We start from the raw sequence: 23635 nt of genomic DNA on the forward strand, positions 1-23635 counted from the left end.
TTTTTGCTCAGCAGTATTTTTTGCCTGACAGCTTTATGAAATTGGACCATGATTGAAGCTGGTAACAGGTAAAGGAAATGGCCTTAGTCATCAGTCAAAATTTATTCAAAAATTTGAAGTTTGATCAAAGACTACATGTAGAGCTGGATTTGACAAAGCCTGTCAGCATAAAAACTTGCTAAGCACAGAAAAATCTTGGCTTTACAGAACCTGGTTACCAGCGAAATTTAACATTGTTGTAACTGGTGCCTTACTCATTTTTTGCTCAGCAGTATTTTTTGCCTGACAGCTTTATGAAATTGGACCATGATTGAAGCTGGTAACAGGTAAAGGAAATGGCCTTAGTCATCAGTCAAAATTTATTCAAAAATTTGAAGTTTGATCAAAGACTACATGTAGAGCTGGATTTGACAAAGCCTGTCAGCATAAAAACTTGCTAAGCACAGAAAAATCTTGGCTTTACAGAACCTGGTTACCAGCGAAATTTAACATTGTTGTAACTGGTGCCTTACTCATTTTTTGCTCAGCAGTATTTTTTGCCTGACAGCTTTATGAAATTGGACCATGATTGAAGCTGGTAACAGGTAAAGGAAATGGCCTTAGTCATCAGTCAAAATTTATTCAAAAATTTGAAGTTTGATCAAAGACTACATGTAGAGCTGGATTTGACAAAGCCTGTCAGCATAAAAACTTGCTAAGCACAGAAAAATCTTGGCTTTACAGAACCTGGTTACCAGCGAAATTTAACATTGTTGTAACTGGTGCCTTACTCATTTTTTGCTCAGCAGTATTTTTTGCCTGACAGCTTTATGAAATTGGACCATGATTGAAGCGTTTTACTTCTCTTTAATATTTTTTGTCTGACTGGATTGATTTGAGAGCAGGTGGGAAAATTAATTTACCACCTACAATGTAGTTGCAATACAAGGAGGTATATGATTAATTGACTTGTCGGTTATAGTGCCAGTCGGTTATAGATGTAGGGAGGGAAAGAGGAAAGCGGCTGGAATTACAACTTATTCATCTTTACTTGACAGTAAGTTTATTAAAACTTTTAATACTTTTCAATTCATATTTTGATTAGAGGCGCGCTTCAAAGTAGAACATAATCCATTACTTTTCATGGGCATGTTTTTTAAAGGCAAAGTATTCCCTTTGTTTTCTGAACCATTCAAATGTTTTAATCATATATAAATGAAAATATAGATTACATATAGAAACATTACTTACAGTGACGCTTCTCAGAATCAAAATTTTGGGCATTACATATATAACCACATTACTTCAAAGAGAGTTGTTTCTCACAAGGCTTCAATTGTCAATAGTAAATCAGTTGTTACCCCATAAATTTGAATATGGGAAGCATTACTGACAGTATCTTTCTTAGATTGTGTTTTTCTATTAGAGATTATTCTTGTTATTTTAGAGAAATAACAAGTACAACAATGTCACGAAAATACGTTTTACATGGAAAAATAACTACTGATTAGTTTTTAAACTAATTTCTTAAAAAACTACAGCACATCAGCAAGTAATATTTTAAAGGGAAGCTTTCTACCATCAGTATCTTCAAACTGTGTGAGTTTAATGTAAATCTGTGGACATTGTGTTTAGTGTCCTACAAAAAGTACCCAGGGTGGATTTCACAAAGGTAGTCCTAACTTAGGACTAGTCCTAGGCAATGCTAAGAGATAGGACCAGTCCTAAGTTAGGATGAGTTACTGGTCCTAACTTAGGACCAGTCCTATCTCTTAGCATTGCTTAGGACTAGTCCTAAGTTAGGACTACCTTTGTGAAATCGACCCCAGACCCTTTAAAAAAGTGTAGATGGGAATGATACAGCATTTGTTATCCAAAAGAAATTCACAAATAATCTTGTTTGTTTTTCCGGGAAAATTATCAAACTATTTTTCCGGGTGATCCCAATACACAGGTAACAGACCAATACACACCTGTAGGGTTTAATGTGACCCTGACCTTTCACCCTTGACCCAGCTTCTTGTCATACAGGAAGTTGGCAGGAATCATCAGTTATCTTGATTTCCCGTTGAAGTGAGGGTTATCACTTCAACTGATAATGAAATCAACGAACAGGAACTTGGCCACCGTGCAAAAATTAAGTTGCTATTGTTTTTATATGAACTAGTTATTACCAGACATTTTTGTTTTGTTTTTTGAAAGGGATATAAATATATTGTACATGAATGGTGCATGAATTAGTACCAATGATGGCATTTTAAAACTAATGTATTTTAAATTGATGTAATATTTAATCATGTTTTTCATATTGAGCAGCAGGGAAACCATGATGATGATAAAATAAAAATGATGAACAGATACTCTACTCTATGGGTTTACTTTAATTTGTGATCTAGAATAAATGAACTGAAATTTTTCTAGTTTCAGTGATACAACATTATCTTTGTTTTATTTGTTCATTTATTTGTTTTGTTTTATCATTTATTTATTATCATTATTTTTTCCCTCAATATCTTCAAAATTAAAAGACTAAAAAAATTATTAAAAACTGAAATATAACATTGTCTTTTTATATAGCTTTGCTCTTGTACACAGTGCTTCTGTTTTGCGGCAATACTGTGCCTTATGAGTTTTTTTGTTGATATTTTAGGAATTTCCTTACTAAAATACATATCCTATGGACCCAATTTTTTACAGGAGCCCGATAATTTATCCCTAAAAGGTAACATATAAATTAAGTTATTGGTAATAATATGATTTTAATGTCGATAATATACTTTAAGCTAACATGATTGGTAGTCATCAAACACAACAAATAATTTGTTTTACTTGCTTAAATTTCTTTTGTTTATTATTTATTTCTTGTTTGTCCTGGGGAACCTTTAAGTGAAACACATTTTTTTTCAAATGTGCCCAGCAATAACACTCATTCAAGAGACTATATTTAACAGAGAATTGTAGAAAACATTACTGAAGCATTAGTGTTTATAATTATAAGGGTCTGTTTATGTTAAGTAATCACTCTAAAAAAAAAAAAAAAAAAAAGGAACTGAATACCAGAAAAATTTAAGTACATCCTAAACCAGAGACCCTTCGTACCTATCTTCATTTGTGTTGAATAAAATTTGAAAACAAAATTTGCCTCTTACCTCTCTTCTACCGTGCCTCCTTCTTTGTTCTCCCCCGACGCAGCAATATCATAGAGTCCCTTCACTACAAGCGTAGTCTCATCATGATCGTTGCAGCTCTCCAGCACCTGGGGAGTCGAATCACAAGAAGGTTCCATATTCAATTCCGTTCCACTCTACTACTCAAGAGAATCAACCCAGCTCAGGGTAGCGGGGGCTGGCCAGCAAAGAGTGAAATGAATACCAGACGTTCCCAGAGTCCCAGTGGAGATTCTATACTTCACTGGCTGTTTGTTTTCATTACCGTTCCTTCAACATTGACCCATGGTAAAAAAAAAATCAATTTTTTGTCTGTTGCTGCTTCTTTATGTCAGCATAATTATGAATGGATTTTTTTTTTAGCTTCTTCTCAAGTCGACTTTGACAAAGGAGAGGCGGAGCAGAGACGGACAAAAGCACTTATTAGTCATTCACATCGCTGGAGAAATACTATACTGGCCTTTCCAGTAGAGCAGCCACTTGGCATAATGGTACATGCAGCAGTGCCTGCGCAGCCTGCCCTCATTGTCGGGGGGGGGGGGGGGGGGATGGATATAATTGTTCACTCTAGTGGAAATCTGACACATCAAAACATGATATGAAACAAAAAAGCTAATCAAGGGGAAAGAGATAGAACAATATATTAATGTGGAAAGAAAAACTAGTAGGCCTACAGATTGAATAGATGTTATTTTTGCAGCGGGATAACGAGTATGATTTGTTTTAACCCTTACACTTATGTGTATTAAGCAATAGGCCCTACTGTAATTTCCTGAATTCTGTGGAAAAAAATCCACAGGTAAATCACTCGATGGGATTTTAACCTACGACCTTTGCATTTCTAGAGCCTCTAGCCACCGAGCTAGCTCAGTGTCTAATGCCTAATGCTAAGACATCCGCTCAAGAATGCAACAGAATATATTACCACAAAATACATTACAGTAAGAAACATGTTAGAAATGTATGTAAGAAAGAAGAAATATGGCCATGAGCTATGTACAGTCCTGGAGGCCAAGACTTGCAAATTTGATTTATGACACAATTTGGCAAACAAATTAACTTTGGAAAGAGACTTCCTTTCAAATAATGACCTAATAATTCCAATTGTGTAAAATTATATCATACCCTGAAAAAGAAATTTCCAAGCCAAAACATGCCCCTCCCCCACTTAAAATAAATAAATAAATAAATACAAATGACCAATTCACTGACGTAAATCTCTCCAAAGCAACAATGACAACAAAAACACATTTCAGCAAAGGACGCTTAATGCAAATTCCAGCTGTTCAGACAAATTTTCTAAGCAAACTGAAAGGAAAAAACAGACTCCACCTTCAGCCGCGAGCCTTTGCAGTCATCAACGAGTGATATCGTCAGAGTATAATGAGATGTCAAACGCCCGGTCGGTTGTCTCCACTATGAGTTATGTCGATATTACTAGACATTCACAGTCCTACTACCTAAAGCAAGTCATTGTTTCTTAAATCTTACGCTCCAATGAGTTCTACAACCTTGACTTCATCCTCTGTTCTCTTTTACCGGTAACCATCATAAACAGTTAATGCTTTTGGCATAGCTTCATAATCTCACAACCAGCTACTATTACAGACGATCCATCAAACACATTTCCTTGGTGTTGAATCGCGTGCGTTTTCGAGACATAGACTAGCCAAAGGCCCTTTATGTATTTCTATAAGACTTTATATATTTCTAATCTATAAGAATTCTAGACTGTAAAGCCTAGACAACTTATACAAGTCTTTATTTCTATTAAAGGGCTGTTTTTGTCACATTAGAAATTCTCAGTTGTCAATGGTCCAAGTAAACATAAGATATTTAGAATATTCCGCGCAAAAACCACTGTAAATCATAAAAGTCTTTATTCCTATAAAAAGGGGTATTTTCATCTCATGAAAATTTCACATCTTTGGGTAGTTTTTCAATGTTCCAGTGTGAACATAAGATAATATTCAGAATAACACCTTGCTGTAAAATAAAACTTGTCCCACACAAATAGCCTAAAAACATTTCCTCAGAAAACAAGCCGTGACCCGATCTGAGCTTTATAGCCTTGACAGTGAAATTATTCCTGCCCTCACATCCCATCGCACCCCCACACATGGTTTGGTCGGGGCTCTGCACTCTGTAGGCCACAAAACAAGGTCAGGTGATGTATAGAAGGTGTTACCATGGTAACAGATCAGATGGGAAAGCCATCAATTGTTGGCTGTGGTTATTGAATGGGATTCTGATTGCCATTGAAGGGGCAACATCATAAGAAAAGAAGTATTCACATTTAGTATGGTTCTAGTGTTGACAGTGGATATGAGGTGATGGAAGCTGACCCAAACTATGTTATATTGCCCCTTTTGTTACATTATCCCTAAATGTATAGGGTATATGTTTTCTAAAGTTGTTTTTTGCATTTTAATTGATGTTTTTTGGGGGAACTAGTTTGTCAGTTTACATTCCATTGGAGGAGCTAATATCAACTGTCCAACTGAAGCAAACTATGTTATAAGGCCCTTTTTGGTACACTATCCCTAAATATATACAGTATATGTTTTCTAAAGTTGTTTTTTGCATGTAATGTATTGTTGTGTGAGTCAAATAACAAACAAATAATATAAATGTGTTTGGGAAAACAGCAATGCTTGTCTTAGAGGTTAATGCAGCACAATGCTGTTAGAGGGCGCACTATTACGATTTAATCTGCTGAGCGTAGTACACTATGTACTATCGATCACTGACTGTCTCACATGAATATTCTCTCAACAATTAGCTCTAGGTATTCCCAGCCTTTCTTTTATAGTAAGGCAATTGTCTTGTAGACAGGTTTCTGTGTAGAGTAAGGCCTACAGGATTTCCTTTTAGAGTCTGCAGTGAAGACACTTGTGTCAACTACACCACGCCATGACTTGGTGCTTAAATTACTGCTATAGGAAAAGGCTCATTCGAATCTCACTGTCACACCACACTGACACATAATGTATGATGTTTAATCTACTATCAGCTGATGCTAACACTACGGCTACTAAACACTGACTTCTGAACAATAAGTAAGTTTTTTTTTTTATGAGTCGGATGTTCGCCTGTCAGTGATTTCTATTTCTATATTAGTTGTCACGTTGTGAGAGTTCAGTTTTTATTATGAACTCAAATGCCAATAGAAAGAGTTCTAATAAAAGTGGGAAGTCTTTAAATGGTGTAAACTGTCATCTTATTTAATACAATTTCAGAGAAAATTTTCAAAAATTATGTAATTTGCAGCCAAAAAAAAAAAATACAACCAAAAGAATTGTTTGTTTGTCTAAAAGTAACATTCAGAGCTGTTTTTGATTACTCCGGATTTTTTGCAATATCTCAAAAACGTTTACCATCATTTGAAATGAACTTTAAACACTCAGTTTCATTGTATCATATTTAACGACACGACACAACAACACTTACTCCAACCATTTGTAAGAAAGTGATTGTCATCGTTGGTTTTAGCGGCCCCCACCTATGTAACATACTCCCTCCGGAAATCCGCCAGTCAGACTCAATCATGACATTCCAAAAACTGTTGAAGACTTGAACTGTTCAAAGCTCATTTATTTGTTTATTGTTGATTCTTTATTTGTTCAGCGCCTTGATCTAGTGTCTAGAATATGTGCGCTTTATAAGAACTTTGTATTATTATTTATATAGGGTTAAACAATTGAACAGTTCCAAAAACCAAACGTATATTTCCCCTTTAATCTTTAAACACATGAAACATTCATCATGCTTCATCTGGGCAGATTTATGTGAATCTGCGTAATAATGTCATTGATACATGACATTCAAACCTCAGCTGGGCCTCACAGGGTAGTAAATTAGAAGATGATGGTTACAAGAGAAAGTCATCATTATTTTGACAACCCTTCATGTGATGAAAGAAAGTGACCTTTTGAGAAGTGGACAAACTAACAGTTGAGTCTTAATGACGAACCACACCTGCAGACTAGGTTGCCAAACCCGAGATAAAATGTGATGCGATCAAGCAAAATGGGCCGTTTGTGGACCCAGGTAATTTTTTTATATTTTTTTTATAATTATACAATTGAAAAGAGCTGAGTATTTTTGGTGATGAAACCAAAGATGCCTCGTCAGTGAACTTAATCACTGTAGCTCACAAGCCTGAGGAAACCTGTAAACAAAGGTTCTTGCTATGTGAACCTGAAACACCAGGGTTAACCTCTACTTTTCCACGATAAATCAGCCATGGTATTTGGTCCTTTGAAAAAAGTAGTATAACTGTATTGGACACAAGACAAGTCCTGACCTACAGTGGTAGACTAATTTCATGCTATTTAATCACAAGTGAACAAAATCGCAAATCAGACTTAAGTAGAGAGAATATCATGCTTGGATAAGTGTTCTGGGTGCTTTGAGGTGCACTACCAATCCCAATGCACAAGACCAATGGCTTAATGTCACATCAAAAGGACAAAGCAATTATGATAAAGTATCTTGCTCAAGGATGCAAGAGCCAGGACGGGGACTCAAACCCACACTCTGCTGATCAGAAACACCAGAGCTTGCTCTCGGTGCTCTTAACCACTCGTCCACAACACGCCAATGAGCCATTTTGAGGTATGGTGTTCACAACACTATGGCACTGTAATGTTTGAGTAAATCTGTCTGTATACACCCAAACCAAACAGTGCACTCCTATAGTGGCCACCACACCTCAAAATTAGAAAAATGCCAATGTCATGTCACCATGAACTTGGACAAAGTTGCCACCTTAAATTTCCTGTGAGAGCGATCCAGGTCAATTTTCTAGACCTTTGTAATGTGAAGGTTCTGAATATCTGACAATTACAATCATCTCCCTACCACAACAATACGTAAGTGACCTGTCACCACAAAACATCACAAAGTTGCAATACTACACTTCCTGTAAATAGAGTTTTTTAGGTAATTTTTTAAATACCTTTTTAACCTTTAGGTCTAGATACATCTATCTAACCATTACAACAAAAATTCAATGACCCGAGTCCACAAAACCTGGCAAAGTTGCGACTATAAATTTCCTGTAGACAACGTTCTAGGTAAGTTTTCTAGACCGTTCTAATGTGAAGGTATTTAAAATCATCTCTCCATAAGAAACAAAGTGACCTGTCACCACAAAACCCGGAAAAGTTCCAATTCCACACTTCCTGTAAACAATGTTTTAGGTAATTTTTTCTTTACCTTTTTAACCTTTTACAACCATTAACCAGTTGAGAAATATATTCAACGAACTGTCACCATAAAACCTGGCAAAGTTGCAACACTACGTTCCTATGAACATCCTTTCTTTTTTTAAGTCATTTTGCTCCGCGTTTGTAACCTTACAGTCAATAGGATCATCTAACCATTAGAAGCATAACAAAAGGGTCAGTGCCCCTCACCACAAAACTTGGCAAAGTTGCAACATTCAATTTTACGGCGACACTATACCAAGTCAATACTCTTAACATTGCAATATTTATCTATTAGAATAATCTCACCTATAAGAAAAATACACGTGTCAGTGACCTGCACCACACAAACTTGACAAAGTTGCAACTCTAAATTTCCTGTTAATAGCATTCCAAGTAAATTTTCTATACTGTTTAAGATTTTTAAGATCATCTCACCATTAGAATAATACAATGGCCAATCATCACAAATACAGACAAATATGCAACCTGTCACCACAAAACGGACAAAGTTGCAACCCTAAATTTCCTGTGAATAGCGTTATAAGTAAATTTTCTATACTTTTTTAGGCTTCCACGATCATCGCACCGTTAGTATAATATAACTGTCACTGACCAGTCACCACAAAACTGACTAAGTTGCAAACCTAAATTTCCTTGAAAGAAAATTGAATTTGAGAAATGATTCATGGATGAATCATTTCTCAGATTTCTAAAGGGTTGGTGCGGTTGGTATCTGCTGTAACCTTGCTAAACATGGATGAATTTGACGTTCAGGTTATAATACCATGACGTTTTTTTTCCCTGTTTTTTTCCACAAGTAGACACTGTAACTTTCATATGTGAGTTTTTATTGTATTTTTCTTTATCATTCTTCTTATATGTCAGTATTTTGTTGACAACAAACCAACAAGGACCCTAACAGCAGGATACAAAGTGTACCACGCGGCCCTAGTCCCACAAGGTATTTTTTACAGGCTAATTGGAGGCCACTGAATGCACTGTATGGCAAAGGGAGACACAACAAACAGAAAATTCTCTGAAAATTGAAATGTCATCAGTGGTTTTTTTTATTTTATTTTTTATGGCTGTGATATCCTGGAACCAGTTGCCTAAAAAATAACCCTGTGCAACACGGTCCCGATATATTCTTTAATAATAATAATAATAATATTTATTCAGACAAAATATTCAGAATACACATTAAAAATATATTGATAATTTAATTTAAACAATAGTGGGATGCCCAGGAGAGCACAAAAGTAAAAAATAAAACTGTCCCAAATACATGTACATGTAGGTGTATGTCTCCCAAATCCCAGAAAAGAATAAAGGCAAGAAAGGGCATAACAAATGGGCCTAACAAACAGGAAAAAGAGCACAGTAAGACAAAAAGAAGAGACTTAAAAACTCTGTGGAAAGAGAGAAATGAAACCAAACTTACCTCCAGCACCGCATCTCCCTTTGCGCTGATTTCATTCAAGAAGTTGGCTACGCATTCTTTCTGTCGATTCCAATGCCCAAAGAAGCTTTTCATTCCTTGTCGGCTTAGAAAGCCTCGTACCACTAACAAAATAAATGCCAAGAAACTTTACTGAGCCTGTTGTTAATGTTTTCCTTTCACTCCACGTGGTTGTTAAAGTTTGATAGTTTTGTTGTAATTAGTTTTGCACCTTTAAACCTTATAAAACGCTGAAAGTGAAAGTGCGTACTGAAAGTACAAGTTAACTTGTTGCAAACGAAAACTCAGCAAGTACGTTCCCCTCAAGAAAACTACATAGACTTTATTATGGCATCATCATCAGATGTCCTGTATACAGCAATGACTACGGACACACTATAACACAATAGGAACCAGACTATTTATTCCTCTGGCCTCGGTTTGGTCATAAAATTTGTGGATACTGATAAGTGCTGCTCTACACAAACAGTCCACTAACAAAGGGGCATGCGAGCGATATGAACCAAATGAATGTTTGCAAACTTGTTGCCTCCAACGGATGTAGATTATACTTTTAACCTCATCATATTACAAAACATCTTTGATAAAATGCAACCAAATATTTCCTCTGTATATGCAACATATACAAAAAGAAAATGTGTCTAAAGTTGTAACAATATATAAATGAGGAAGGAGTGAGGAAACTTCTGATCGCATAACAGGACACAAGTTTGGAGTTCCCCGAACCTAATAGCACCATTTCCTGCAAGAAGATGCTTAAGAGGGCTCCCATGGCTCAAATTCGAGGAGGGGGGGGGGGGAATCCACCACACTGCAGGGCTTGTACATGTAGCTTAAAACTTTTAATGGACCAGAGAAATTGTTACAAGACCGGAATCTACATAAATGAGAAGAACACCATCTACACAGTTTCACATTTGAGCTGTTTTTGGAACAAGTACTAGGAAAAGATTTTTTTATATTTTTTTGTTTTTTACATGTAATGCTTCACTACTCAAAAGAATGTAAATATACATGTATTTGTATTTATCAGTTTAAAGGCAGTGGACACTATTGGTAATTACTCAAAATAATTATTAGCACAAAAACCTTACTTGGTAACGAGTAATGGGAAGAGGTTGATAGTATAAAACATTGTGAGAAACGGCTCCCTCTGAAGTGTCGTAGTTTTTGAGAAAGAAGTAATTTCATCAAATTTGATTTCGAGACCTCAGATTTAAAATTTGAGGTCTCCAAATCAAGCATCTGAAAGTGCACAACTCCTTGTGACAAGGGTGTTTTTTCTTTCATTATTATCTCCCAACTTTGATGACCCATTGAGCTCAAATTTTCACAGGTTTGTTATTCTATGCATATGTTGAGATACAGCAAGTGAGAAGACTGGTCTTTCACAATTACTAATAGTGTCCAGTGTCTTTAAATTAAGAATGCAGCGAGGTGTTGTGATTCCACAAGCACAAAACTGCTGACTTGTATGGTCATAACTTAACTTGCCCGATGCTAAAACCACTGGCCTCTGGTCCAATGTTCATTTTGGGCCCTGACTCCCTATTCATATTACGTACCACTAAGGAAGGTGCAGGGCTAGAATTTCAGGAAGTGAAAACGAAATCTACTCCACCACAGGGCTTAACTGGATTAGAAACAGTTTTTTTTTTAACAAGAGAGGCATGACATTTGAAAAGTAGGAAAGTTTTCGAGTATAAGGAACCAAGATCATAAATTCATTTTGGATTTTACCCATATACAGTACACCAGTGTGTACTAGCACTGTATACTCAGTACTTTCGTGATTTCTGTGAAAAAAAATCACAGGCATATTACTTGTGGGATTCGAACCCACAACCTTTGCAATATCAAGGTGATATAAACACTCATAAAGACTTTTTCTGTCTAAAAACGTTTCAACAATTTCATTCATTTAGGCCTACTAAGGAAAGCTAGAGATGATTTCGACCTCTTTGTTGCTCTCGCTTTTAAACTTGAGGTATGCCTTCCAAATTTGCATCACTATTTGTTTGCTTGTTTAGATGATCTTCCCATAAAGGGAACTCAGCAAAATCCCATAAACGCCAAGCTGGCAAAAAAACAGCCTCTCTCATACAAACATTGGTTTTGCATCTATGATTGTGAATTGCACAGATCAAGACATTTGAATTCAGTAACCAGATGACAATACTCAGTCTAGTAATTGTGAATCAGCAGTTAGCTTGTGTCATTCAAACCCACAACCTTGTAATTGCAAGTACATGTACAGCAGTCTTACCACTGGCTCACAGTGTAAAATATCATTTGACCAGTCAGGCAGATGGATGGGCTAAAGTATCTTTAAAATATCTTCTGAAATACACTGGACGACACTATTGGTAATTGTCAAAAACCAGTCTTCTCACTTGGTGTATCTCAACATATGCATAAAATAACAAACCTGTGAAAATTTGAGCTCAGTGGACGTCGACTTTGCCAGATAAAAATTCAAGAAAAAACACTCATGTCACACGAAGTTGTGTGCTTTCAGGTGCTTGATTTAGAGACCCCGAAATCTAACTCCGAGGTCTCAAAATCAAATTCAAACATTCTAGTGGAAAATAACTTCTGTCTCTGTTACATCAGAGGGAGCCGTTTCTCAGAATGTTTTATACTATCAACAGGTCCCCATTACTTGTTACCAAGTAAGTTTTTATGCCAACAATTATTTTGAGTAATACCCAATAGTGTCCAGTGCCTTTAAAACATCTTCTACAGAAGGAGCAAGACAATTGAAGCGCATCTTACCTTTCTGACATGTTACTATCTTTCCTTCCAGAACACGGCTTATCTCTCCCAGTTTCTCCGCATGCCAATGCCGGAAGAAAAACTTGGACGACTTGCCAAGCTGTTAAAAGAGACGAGTACAATACACTGAATGCTGCTTTCTTGGGAGAAAACTATGCACATCTAAAAATAGCTAATTGGCACTTCCTTTAGACATAAATGACTGATCGTTCATGAGTTAAAAATAACTAAATTTTAAACCATTGGTTGCTGAGTCAAGGTTTTTAAGTTCAGGGTGAACTGGGAGGGAGAGGGTGGGGGTGGTCTTGAAAGGTAGTGATGTCACAAGAGCGGAAGGTGGGAGGACAGTGCTATCATATTCTTTAAACCACATAAGTTTAGTGTAAATCTGTGGACGCTTGTGTCTTGTGTCATACAAAAAGTACCCATTCCCTTTAACTGGTATTATTACATGTATGATTACAATGGAGATGAAAAACGATAGTGGTTTTAGTTTTGCCGAAAAAACCCTAAATAAACCCACCTTCCAGTCTGTAACGTTGTGATGTTTCAGCGCATCTTTACACTTCTGCAGATCCCCAGCTCCTGATTTCCTGTCCGTTGAAAACTCCACCAGAGCCCCATACCTGAGGTCAAAGGTCAAACAAATAGGATAAAGATGAACCTTATGGAGGACCTGGACATATAGACTGGTCCCCTGTCTTTATCCGCTATGACAAAGACATGCATTGGCTTTATATGTATACACATGTAAAAAGATTTAACTGCAAATCTCCAGGACCATAAAGGCCATGTGAAATGAATGGGAGGTCAAAGGTGATTAAGGCATTGGCTAAAAGGCAGATCTCTGGCGTAATTCATGAGCCTTGAAGTGTGACGTCAGATGTTCAGGCTAGTTTCTTGGTAGGTCTTGGTGAAGATTACAAGAAGACACTGATATCTAAGAAACTTTGATTTATTTTCGGCAGTATCTCAAAAATGCTACCACCTTTTGAAATGAAACTTTCATGCGCAAGTTTTACTGTATATATCTATGTTTACATAGGATTAAAACAATCCAACGACTCCAAAAACCAAAGTTTATTTAACTTTGCCTGAAAACCTCCTTCAACCCCAAACAAACCTCTTGATAAACTCCTCGGGTGTCAAGCGTAGCGGGAACCCACTCTGTCGGATCCTGGTTGTCTCCATGACACCCGTGTAGCGTAGCTGGGCAATCACGTACTCCGGAGTGAACTTGTCCGGCAGTTTGGCCGTGTTTGGTTTGATACAACGGATGAAGTGGGGAGAGGAGTGCATCATCTTATTGATTAACTCCGCCAAGGAATTCTGCCAGGAAAAGAGGCACCATCATAATTTTCAATTTTATAAACAAAGTTGAAATATATTTATTGTCATCTGGTAAGACATCTGAGTGATTTGCCTGCGGATTGTTTTCAACAGACTTGGAAAAGTACTGAGTATACAGTGCTAACTACACATCGATGTAAGGGTTAAACCAATTAATTATATTCTTGATCCCTGATGCAAACCTAATAACTATTAAACCGTTGCCGTACCCACAGCATATGGAATAGCATGAAAGATGTTTTCGAAGTATATTATAATGATCCACACAAATAAAACTGGCATTTTGTGGAGTCAAAAATTTGACTCCACAAAATGGCGTGTCGTGTTAGTTCCTGACGTATAAGGAAAACTGGCAATTTCAAGGCATTTTTGTGTGGATCATTATTATTATTTATTTGGCAATTCACATAAAAATACAAAATACAAAAATTGTATTCTCCTTTTAAAACATCTATCCAACCATATGCATTTTATAACAAACGGTTTCAAACACTTTCAACAGACCAATTCGCTCGATCCAAGGCAACATATGTCCCTTTAATCTGAATTCATATTTTTTTTTCAATCAGGTTGTCGAAGAAAATCATCCCTTGTTGATCCCTTGATGCAAAGATTTCATAAATAACGCTTCTTCTTCTTTTGAGTCCATCATCTACTCTTCAAATGTTTGGCCAGGATTTCATGGCAGCACTGCTCCTCAAGGCCTGGGCAGCGTAGAAGGTGTGACAGGGGTGATATGCCACAATTGTATTTGATGTCTTGCATCTACCCAGCTCTGTACGTAGCGCATTGAGGTACTTCAGAGCTGTACTTGTTTCAAGGTTTTTTAAACTTACAATTGAAAATGAAAGCATTTTTACCTTGAAATGAAACAACACCGTTGCAGCTCCCTTCCTTTCTGTTCCCAAGACAGGCCTCTCCAACTTATGTCGTCTCTGTTAACAAAATAAATGATTACAGGTAAATTATATCATAAATAACCAACAGAGAAGATGCTTTACTTGTAACAATCTAGAAACTCACACAATATTAAGTTTCCACCAGTACAAATCCTGAAATGAGTTGAACAAATAGCTTCTGCTGCTTATTTAGAACTACGGCAATCGAAATAAGCACATAAATAAACATGCCCAGAATATCTCACAAAGCTTGAACAGCCTTTTAATGATTTCACTAAAAAAGAAGTCTCAGATTTGCAACATGCAACCTTTTATTACCCCCCCCTCCCACCACCTTTAAGGATAAGAAATTGCCTTGTACACAATTAGTTATGTTTTTTTACAATGTTATTTTCTTTTAAATAAATATTACAAAAATAAAAAACTTTTCGTAATATACAAGGACCTTCTTTTTTCACAGGAGTATGAACTAGCCTTGCATACTCCCCACCAGGGAGTTGAGATGGTTTAAGGAGTGAATTAAGGCCCAGTGACCAGGGGTAATAATGTGAAGCGCTTTGGGACGCCCTCCAGGTGTGAAAAGCGCTATATAAAAACGGGTTATTATTATTATTATTATTATTATTATTAAAGAGTTTTTCTCAACACATAAATACATATATATTTGGTTTCCTGTAACACCATGTGTGTATCTACTTGCCAGGTAGTGTTTGTTCTTTAGATTATAGAACTGTCTTCCTATATTCTCTTACCGCAGGGTAGATTTATCAGATTGTTCGGGAGACTTCTCAGTTCTGAAAAGAACTGCCCGAACTGCCCTGCTTTTTAATAACATGTACTACCTGGGCAGAAGGTACAGAAAATAGGCTGGAACTACTACATGTACATGTACATGTACTTTAGCAGCTTATAGGATCATTATTAACTGCACTATCGAGGAGCAAGTTCTTAAAATGATCTCAACGTTTCGACTAGCTTGCTCTATAGTCATCGTCAGGAGACTATATTCTAGCAATTCCTCGATCAATTGTTTCTGATAATATCAAATCTACACCTACCAGACTTTCTCGTTCTGACATGCGCTTTTTGCGGAAGAATTCAAACGCATCATTGGTGTTCTTGACGGATTGCTTACGAGACTTCCTTGTTGCACGTTGTCGTATGCTGGGAGCGATGGAACCTGTACGAGTGACTTTGCTCTGGAACATCTCACGAATCAGGGAACTGTAACTTGCTGCAATTAAAAAAAAAAAAATAATATTTTCATTTGTCCGAGGCCCATGTCACTCACGCAATTTACAGGCAACCAGTTCCAGGCAATCTCTAAACAAGAAAAGGCATTCACATTTGAATGTTCACGTACATGTACTATTCTTGGGGATGGCAAGACATTGTTCGAAGAATGACTCATGGGCTACAAAAGTGGTCCTTTAGCATCAAATTCAATAAATACTTATTTGGGTATTGCTCTCACATGATACAATACAACATTGGTGTTTCATAATATTAACAGTGACAGTTATAAACAGTAGCATACATTATTGTCAGAAGGGCAAAACTTAGGATTGGGTGAAGCTTTAGCTTTTTTACCTAACCTATTGACTCAGTTGACTTACTTTTCATTGTGAAGTGAACAGACTTAGCGAGAGTGTCCCTGTTCTTCTCTAGTATCCCATTCAGGTCATAGTGCACCTAAAAGAGAAAGAAATGGACCGCTAAATGTGATGCTCCACGCCCAAACTAGGCACTTCCTGACGAAGGTCAAAATTGGGATCATTTGCTCATCAAATAGTGAGAATTACTGCTTTCTAATAACACCTAATTTAAGCCTATAAGGTAAATATTTCTCAACATGTTGAATGTTTGAAGGGAGGGTGTACCTTTGGTAATTACTCCAAAAATGAACACCTACTTGGTAGGAAGCACTGCAGCTGTTGAAAATTTAAAAAAATAACAATTCCCTTCAAAAGAATGTGGTTCCATTCCCTTATGGCACCGTGTTAAGGTTTACAAGGTTCTGCAGCGCAATTTGCTGCCGATCAAACCAGGAACACCAGGCCCAACCCCTTTTTCTATAGGATAAGTGCACTTGGTTTTCTACATGCATTACACATTACAGGACCTAGGGCTTTATGTTCCATCTGAAGGAGGCAGCAATAATGGTTAAGTGTCTTGCTAAAGACACAAGTGTCACAGCCGGGACTCAAACCCACACTCTGACAATCAGAAACACCAGATCTTGAGTTCTTATCCGCTCGGCCACGACACACCACGCAGCACCTTGACGTCGCTGAGGTCTTTGAAGGATAAAAGACAAGCTCTTAAAGAAGTTTTTTTTTATTTATTTTTTTATTTAAAAGCCAGACTTACCATGCCAGCATAGTGTAGAACACCAAATGTAAGACCACCATCCTTGGGTGCAAAGTAGACATTCTTGGCCTTGGCGCTGAGCCCGCTGTGAAGCTTGGTTGCCATGGATTTATTGGTTCCTCTCGGAAAATGACTCTCTTCATCAATCAGTGCGATGATGCCAGTATGTCGCTATGGCAACAAGAATAATCATGAGAAATATTTAAGATAAAAATGTAAAATGATAAATGGTGTTTGAAGCTTTTGCATGGTGTGGAAAATAAGAATTAACTGTACTTAGTAAACTTGCAGGTAAAACCATGTGTTTAATCTCTTTTGGAGGAGTTGTTGGCTCTTAACAGAGCCAGGGTGGTCTCAACGTATACGCTGCTCATCTTCAGGAGAAAACTGTCTCCTGAAGAAGAGCAGAAAATACTGTTCTCTCCTGAAGACTGTTTTGAAACGTCGAGACCACACCGACTCTTTTCAGAGCCAACACTCTTCCCAAAATAATTTAACACATTGAGGATGAAGGATATGAACGCTATAAAAGAAGCCACTTTCACTGTTGTACCCGCAAATTTACTATTTATAGTAAACTCTTATCACATTTAATGATAATAACAAAATCACAACAATGTTATTTGTCTATTTATTAGAATAAATTATTATTAATTTTGTACCTCCAGAAAGAGATCCAGACATGGTTTGTTGTTAGTGAAGTTAATCTTGTCTAGAGCGATGCCTTCCCTCTCGCAGTCGTCTTGTTCCTTCAAGAAGACGTGCTCATTAAAGAAGTTCTGAAACTGCTCATTGGCAAGATTGATGCAAATCTGTAGCGAGAGAGAAACAGTTGGTCGTTGAGATATTAAACTGCTGGCTGATGTAGTCAAGCTAAGGAAAATCACATTAATTAGGAAGAAACTAAAACCAGGATTAAGTTTCACACAGACATGTTGAATGGCAAACTACCACGGTATGAATACTGTTTGTAACTTGGGTTCTTGATGATTTCTATTAAAGGAACATGTTGCCTTGGATCGGTCGAGTTGGTCTTTGAAAAGCGTTTGTAACCGTTTGTTATAAAATGCATATGGTTAGAAAGATGTTTTAAAAGTAGAATACAATGATCCACACAAATTTGCCTCGAAATTGCATGGTTGTCCTTCTACTTTGCAAACTAACACAGTTGGCCATTTATGGGAGTCAAAAATTTGACTCCCAATGGCCGACCGTGTTAGTCGGCGAGATAAAAGGAAAACCACGCAATTTCGAGTGATACTTGTGTGGATCATTATATTCTACTTTTAAATTATCTATCAAACCATATGCATTTTATAACAAACAGTTACACACGCTTCTCAAAGACCAACTCGACCGATCCAAGACAACTAGTTCCTTTAAATAGATGGATTGCACATGACGCCAAAGATCATGAGCCAGTCATCAAGCCCAAGTGCAAGACACAGGTGGAGTTAGAATCAAAGCCAGAGATGGATCATTTGCCCAAGCCACAGCTCAGAGCCTAAACCAGACTCAAAGTTTGGGCCTAAGACAAAGCTTAAACAGCAGCCTAAGCTGTGGCTACAAAGACTTCATTCATTCCACTGGATATTTGTGATGGCTTTCCAGATGCCCCTGTCCAGCAATTGCCTATGTCCAATTTCATAGAGCTGCTTAAGCACAAAAAGTAGCTAAGCACAAACAATTTATGCTTGAAGGTTACAAGTCAAAATACCCTGTCATTTGTACAATCTGTGACTTATATCCTGCTTAACGTTGCTTGGCAGCAAATGTGTACGCAATATTTTCTACTTAAGCAGCTCTATGAAATTAGACCCTGGTTGAGGTCTTCACAAAACCTGACATCACTTGGTCTGTTCTACTCTTGCAAATGACTTACATAATTGTAAATATATTAAAAAGCTGGCTTAAAGGCAGTGGACACTATTTGTAATTACTCAAAATAATTATTGGCATAAAACCTTTCTTGGTGACGAGTAATGGGAAGAGGTTGATGGCATAAAACATTGTGAGAAACGGCTCCCTCTGAAGTGCCATAAGTGACGTAATTTTCTGCGAATTTGATTTCGAGACCTCAGATTTAGAACTTGAGGTCTCAAAATCAACCATCTAAATGCACACAACTTCGTGTGACAAGGGTTATTTTTCTTTCATCATTATCTCGCAACTTCGATGACCGATTGAGCTCAAATTTTCACAGGTTTGTTATTTTTATGCATATGTTGAGATACACCAACTGTGAAGGCTAGTCTTTGACAATTACCAATAGTGTCCACTGCCTTTAAGCCCGGTTCATACTTCCTGCGAAGCGAATTGGACATGATTTTGACGCCACAACTACATTTTCGCTGCGATATTCATAACAGATTTGAGCACAACTCAACCCCTGCGAATTATTCCTGCAAATTTGTGGCATCAACATTTGTATCACATTCACATTCGCAGGAGTATGAACCGGGCTCTACTGGTCATAAAGTTCAACAATAACTGAACCCTGTTTCCTTACCTGCTCAAAACTATTCTTATTAAAGTTCTCAAATCCAAAGATGTCGAGCACTCCGATCTCATAGGCGCTTTCACTTTCCTCTACGGGTTGAAGAAGTTGATTGATGTTGTTCACCACCCAGCTAAAGAGACGACTGTAGATTGCTTTGGCTAGTGCATCACGGCATTCTTCTGCTTGTTCCACGGTGCGAACTTTGGTGATGGCTTCACCTGAAGATGATACATTGTCATAACCATGATTAGTTTTAAAAGGGAAAGTTTACCTTTAGTTTTTGGAATCGTTTGATTGTTTTAATTCTATACAAATGTAGATATACATGTACATATGTAGATATACATGTACAGTATACAAAAAAACTACCCTGTGAAATATTCATTTTTGAAACATCAACGAAAATCCGGAGTGAATATTATGTCCACGCAGGAAAATAGTCCCTATCTCAGATTCAAATGTTGGGCCATAAAAACCTATATCTTTTACATAAACTTATTACTTTGAAGTAAAATGCTTACACTACCAAAAGCTACTGTAGGCTTCTAACAAGAAGTTTGTATTGACATTAATTTAAGAGTGATAACCCAATGTATATATTACCTTTAAGATACGTTTACTTAATTTTAGAACCTCAGCTCAGGCAAACTTCAATGCCATATGTTGAAGACTTTCCAGGGCCCACTTTCAATTGAAAAACAAGATTGCTTAAGAATCGTATGCTTAACAGAAATTTGCAGGATACCCGTCACATACCCATGTATTAAGGTACATGTACATGTAACATGGTTGTTTGCAGGTAACATCACTCTGCAAAGCATACTTCCTTTTGTGCTTAAAACTACTTGTTGTGCTTAAGCAGCTTCAAGAAATTGGACCCTGAATTCAAGAACAGTTTCTGACGTGATCGCAAACCTTAAGTTTCTCAACCTTTGACCTTACCTCTGGTATATGTGGTCTCTGACATGATGGCCCCTCCAAGCTCATCAGAAGACACTTGAAGGAGAACAGAGACCCTCTCCAAGACCTCTTGGTTGACAAGGCGAGCCATGTCTGTGTCTGATTGGGTGAACTTAAGATCACCGAGATGGAGGACTGCCGCTAAGGTTCGATAAACACTGTCCTCATCCTGATAAAAAAAAATTAGCAAGTTAGTATTGAGCAAGTTAGTATACTTGATAATGGACACAAGTGTCATGACCGGGACTCAAACCCACACTCTGCTGGTAAGCACAAAAATTTGCTAAGCATGAAATGTCTTTCTTGATAAAAACAGGATTACCAACCCAATTTCCATTTGTTGCATATTGCTTTTTACTGGTATTCAGCTGTTGTTTGCTTTTATCCTGAAAATCACATGGAAATTTGGTTGGTAATCCTGTTTTTATGAAGGAAGAAATTTCATGCTAAGAAATTGTTTGTGCTCAGCAGCTCCATGAAAATGGGCCCAGATCTTGGGTCTTGGCTACAGACACTTGTCCGCTCAGTCACGACATGCCATCTATCATTCAAATTCAAAACCAAACCAAATCAAATTCCACTGTGCTTGACTGTGACGGTGTACATGGATGCATGCATCACATGATAACATGGCTACATTAGCTGGCATACATGTACTGCATCTATTACTTTCAAACAATGTGGATGGTATTGAATGGTCTGGCATCAGGAGGGTTGATTGTATCCTGTGTAGATGCATTCAACACAAGATAAAATGAGGTAGGCTGGCAAAATGCTTCTACAATGTATCATTCAAAACAATGGGATGATATTGAAGGGCCAGTCAGTAGGAGGGTTGACTGTGTACTGTGTAGATGTATTCAACACAAGATAAAATGAGGTAGGCTGGCAAAATGCTTCTACAATGTATCATTCAAAACAATGGGATGATATTGATGGGCCAGTCAGTAGGAGGGTTGACTGTGTACTGAGTAGATGAATTCAACACATGATAAAATGAATCAGTCTAGCAAGTGCATCATCCAAAATCACTTGAATGATATTGAAAGGCCAAACAGTAGGAGAGTTGATTGTATGCATTTTATAATCATCATCTGTAAGCATCATGAATTTCTGCACCGGCTGCCTGACTGGTGAAAAGCTTCCAATTAGACCGATCTCTTGAGCTGCCACTTCTGCCTCCTCCAAAGACCACCCAGTGCCCCAGTCTGGAGAGGTCCTTCTGGATTACATTTTTCGATGTCGTCCTAGGGCAACGTGTACATTTCCAATGGGTTGGTAACCAGATTGATTTACCACACAATAACATATGGCTTGGAGCATTGTGCATAAACTATATACCACATAGAGAGTCAGACAGTAAGAGGGTTAAGGGTATGATACATGATTGATAACGAGAGAATTAGCTTGACTTACATCTTTTGAGAAACCAATATGGCGGAAACAATCTCGTACTGACTGGAATTTCTGGCGGGATGCCGTGTTAACAGCTTTTCTCACATCATGGCCTTGGTTTAGGTACCTAGGGGGGGGGAAAAAGAACAGGACAAGAGTAAGACTACTGCTCCTGACTAAGAAACAATAATTACATCAAGATGAATTGGGCATGATACATTAAACAAGCAATAAATTCAAAAAGGACACTGAGAGTGGAGCGAATCTGGTGTTTGATGGAAAACGTTCCGTATCCTGCCTCCACTTTTTCACTTGTTTTTACAAAAAGGAATATCTCATTTAAGTAAATAACAATTATTTACTATTTTAATTCATGACAAATGAAAAAGTTGTGGCAGGATACGGAAATTTTTCCAAATTGCTAACCCTGGAAAACCTTTAAAAAGTTACCCTTCTAGCTTAAAATTTGGCCTCAACCAGTTTCAAAAATGGTGAAGTTTGTGACGCCATTTTTCTTCCAGCGTGTCATACAGACACACGATCTATACGTAAATTTGGGCTCCAATCTTTTACTTTTAGGTGTAATGGTGTTTTTTTTTGTATGAAAAGCAGTTTTAATCATAATCAAAGGTGCGTTCAACAAAGAGCAAAAAGAGGATGAGGAAACTGCAGAACATCAACAAACAGCCAACAGGGAATAAAATATAAATCTACAAATAGAATTTTCGTATAAAGCTGGTACATATGTACTTCATGCAAATTGGGAAAACACAGCGCATTTTATGTCACCATCCCAATGCAGTTGCAAAATATCAACCAGGACAGCAAAAATATTAAATTTACAGGCAGTTTTGCCCGAGTTGAGCAACGATACAACCAATCAAAACACTGTATTATCTACCGCTTGAGGGCGCACTTCTTGGAGTTAGGAGTTGGACAAACTAGTGCACTGATGGGTACGGAAATCACTAAGCGCTTTACAACAGCATCGCATGTGATGACAAAAGCAATGAGCACATGCATATTGTATGTTATTTTAATGTAACTTTACATGCAGAGCTTAACTGCTTAATACCAGAAACCAATCCACTTTTGAGGTTACCAGCCAAATCATCACCATTTAAAGTATGTACTTTCTCTGGTAACCTGCTGAACATGCTTAGCAATTATATCTACTTAGCAGGGAAAAGGAAGAATTGAAGATGAATGGCAGAAAAGAGTGATGTACAAAAACGACTTTTGTGTACTTACACGCAATCCTACTAGGGTGGAGAATGAAAGAAAAATGTGATCAGAAGAAAAGTCATGATTTGCTCACCCATGAAAAAAAGTGAACGATTTTCCATAAAATTTGCATGAAGAAAATACAAGTTAGAGAGGCTTGCAGTAGCACTACGGTTTTACTACTTCCTTGGAGGTAATACACACATGTAGGTGGCAGCAGATTTCACCGTTATAATTCATTGCTCTCAAATTGAACATGCCCAAAACATAGCAAAACACTTAGCTATATTTGCTTCTCTTCACCCTTGGGATGGTTCTTTTGACTGATTTAGTTTGACGCGCTA

The 23635-nt window shown here is 37.3% G+C and overlaps 1 protein-coding gene across 2 annotated transcripts in view; it reads right to left on the bottom strand.

Moving 5' to 3' along the window:
• The window catches only part of LOC117298310 (unconventional myosin-XVI-like), a 58726-nt gene that overhangs the window by 7781 nt on the left and 27310 nt on the right, over positions 1-23635 (bottom strand). For both annotated transcript variants that reach the window (XM_033781486.1, XM_033781485.1), the window contains 13 exons: positions 22089-22194; positions 20655-20841; positions 19722-19930; positions 17875-18024; positions 17213-17383; positions 16459-16534; positions 15901-16076; positions 14804-14878; positions 13717-13922; positions 13117-13219; positions 12594-12693; positions 9801-9922; positions 3129-3235 (listed from right to left, as the gene is read on the bottom strand). In XM_033781486.1, coding sequence (XP_033637377.1) covers positions 3129-3235; positions 9801-9922; positions 12594-12693; positions 13117-13219; positions 13717-13922; positions 14804-14878; positions 15901-16076; positions 16459-16534; positions 17213-17383; positions 17875-18024; positions 19722-19930; positions 20655-20841; positions 22089-22194 — 1788 coding nt within the window. The remainder of the gene's footprint in view (positions 1-3128; positions 3236-9800; positions 9923-12593; positions 12694-13116; positions 13220-13716; positions 13923-14803; positions 14879-15900; positions 16077-16458; positions 16535-17212; positions 17384-17874; positions 18025-19721; positions 19931-20654; positions 20842-22088; positions 22195-23635) is intronic.

The sequence above is a fragment of the Asterias rubens genome, chromosome 13, assembly GCF_902459465.1.
Source record: "Asterias rubens chromosome 13, eAstRub1.3, whole genome shotgun sequence".
NCBI classification, from domain to species: Eukaryota; Metazoa; Echinodermata; class Asteroidea; order Forcipulatida; family Asteriidae; genus Asterias; species Asterias rubens.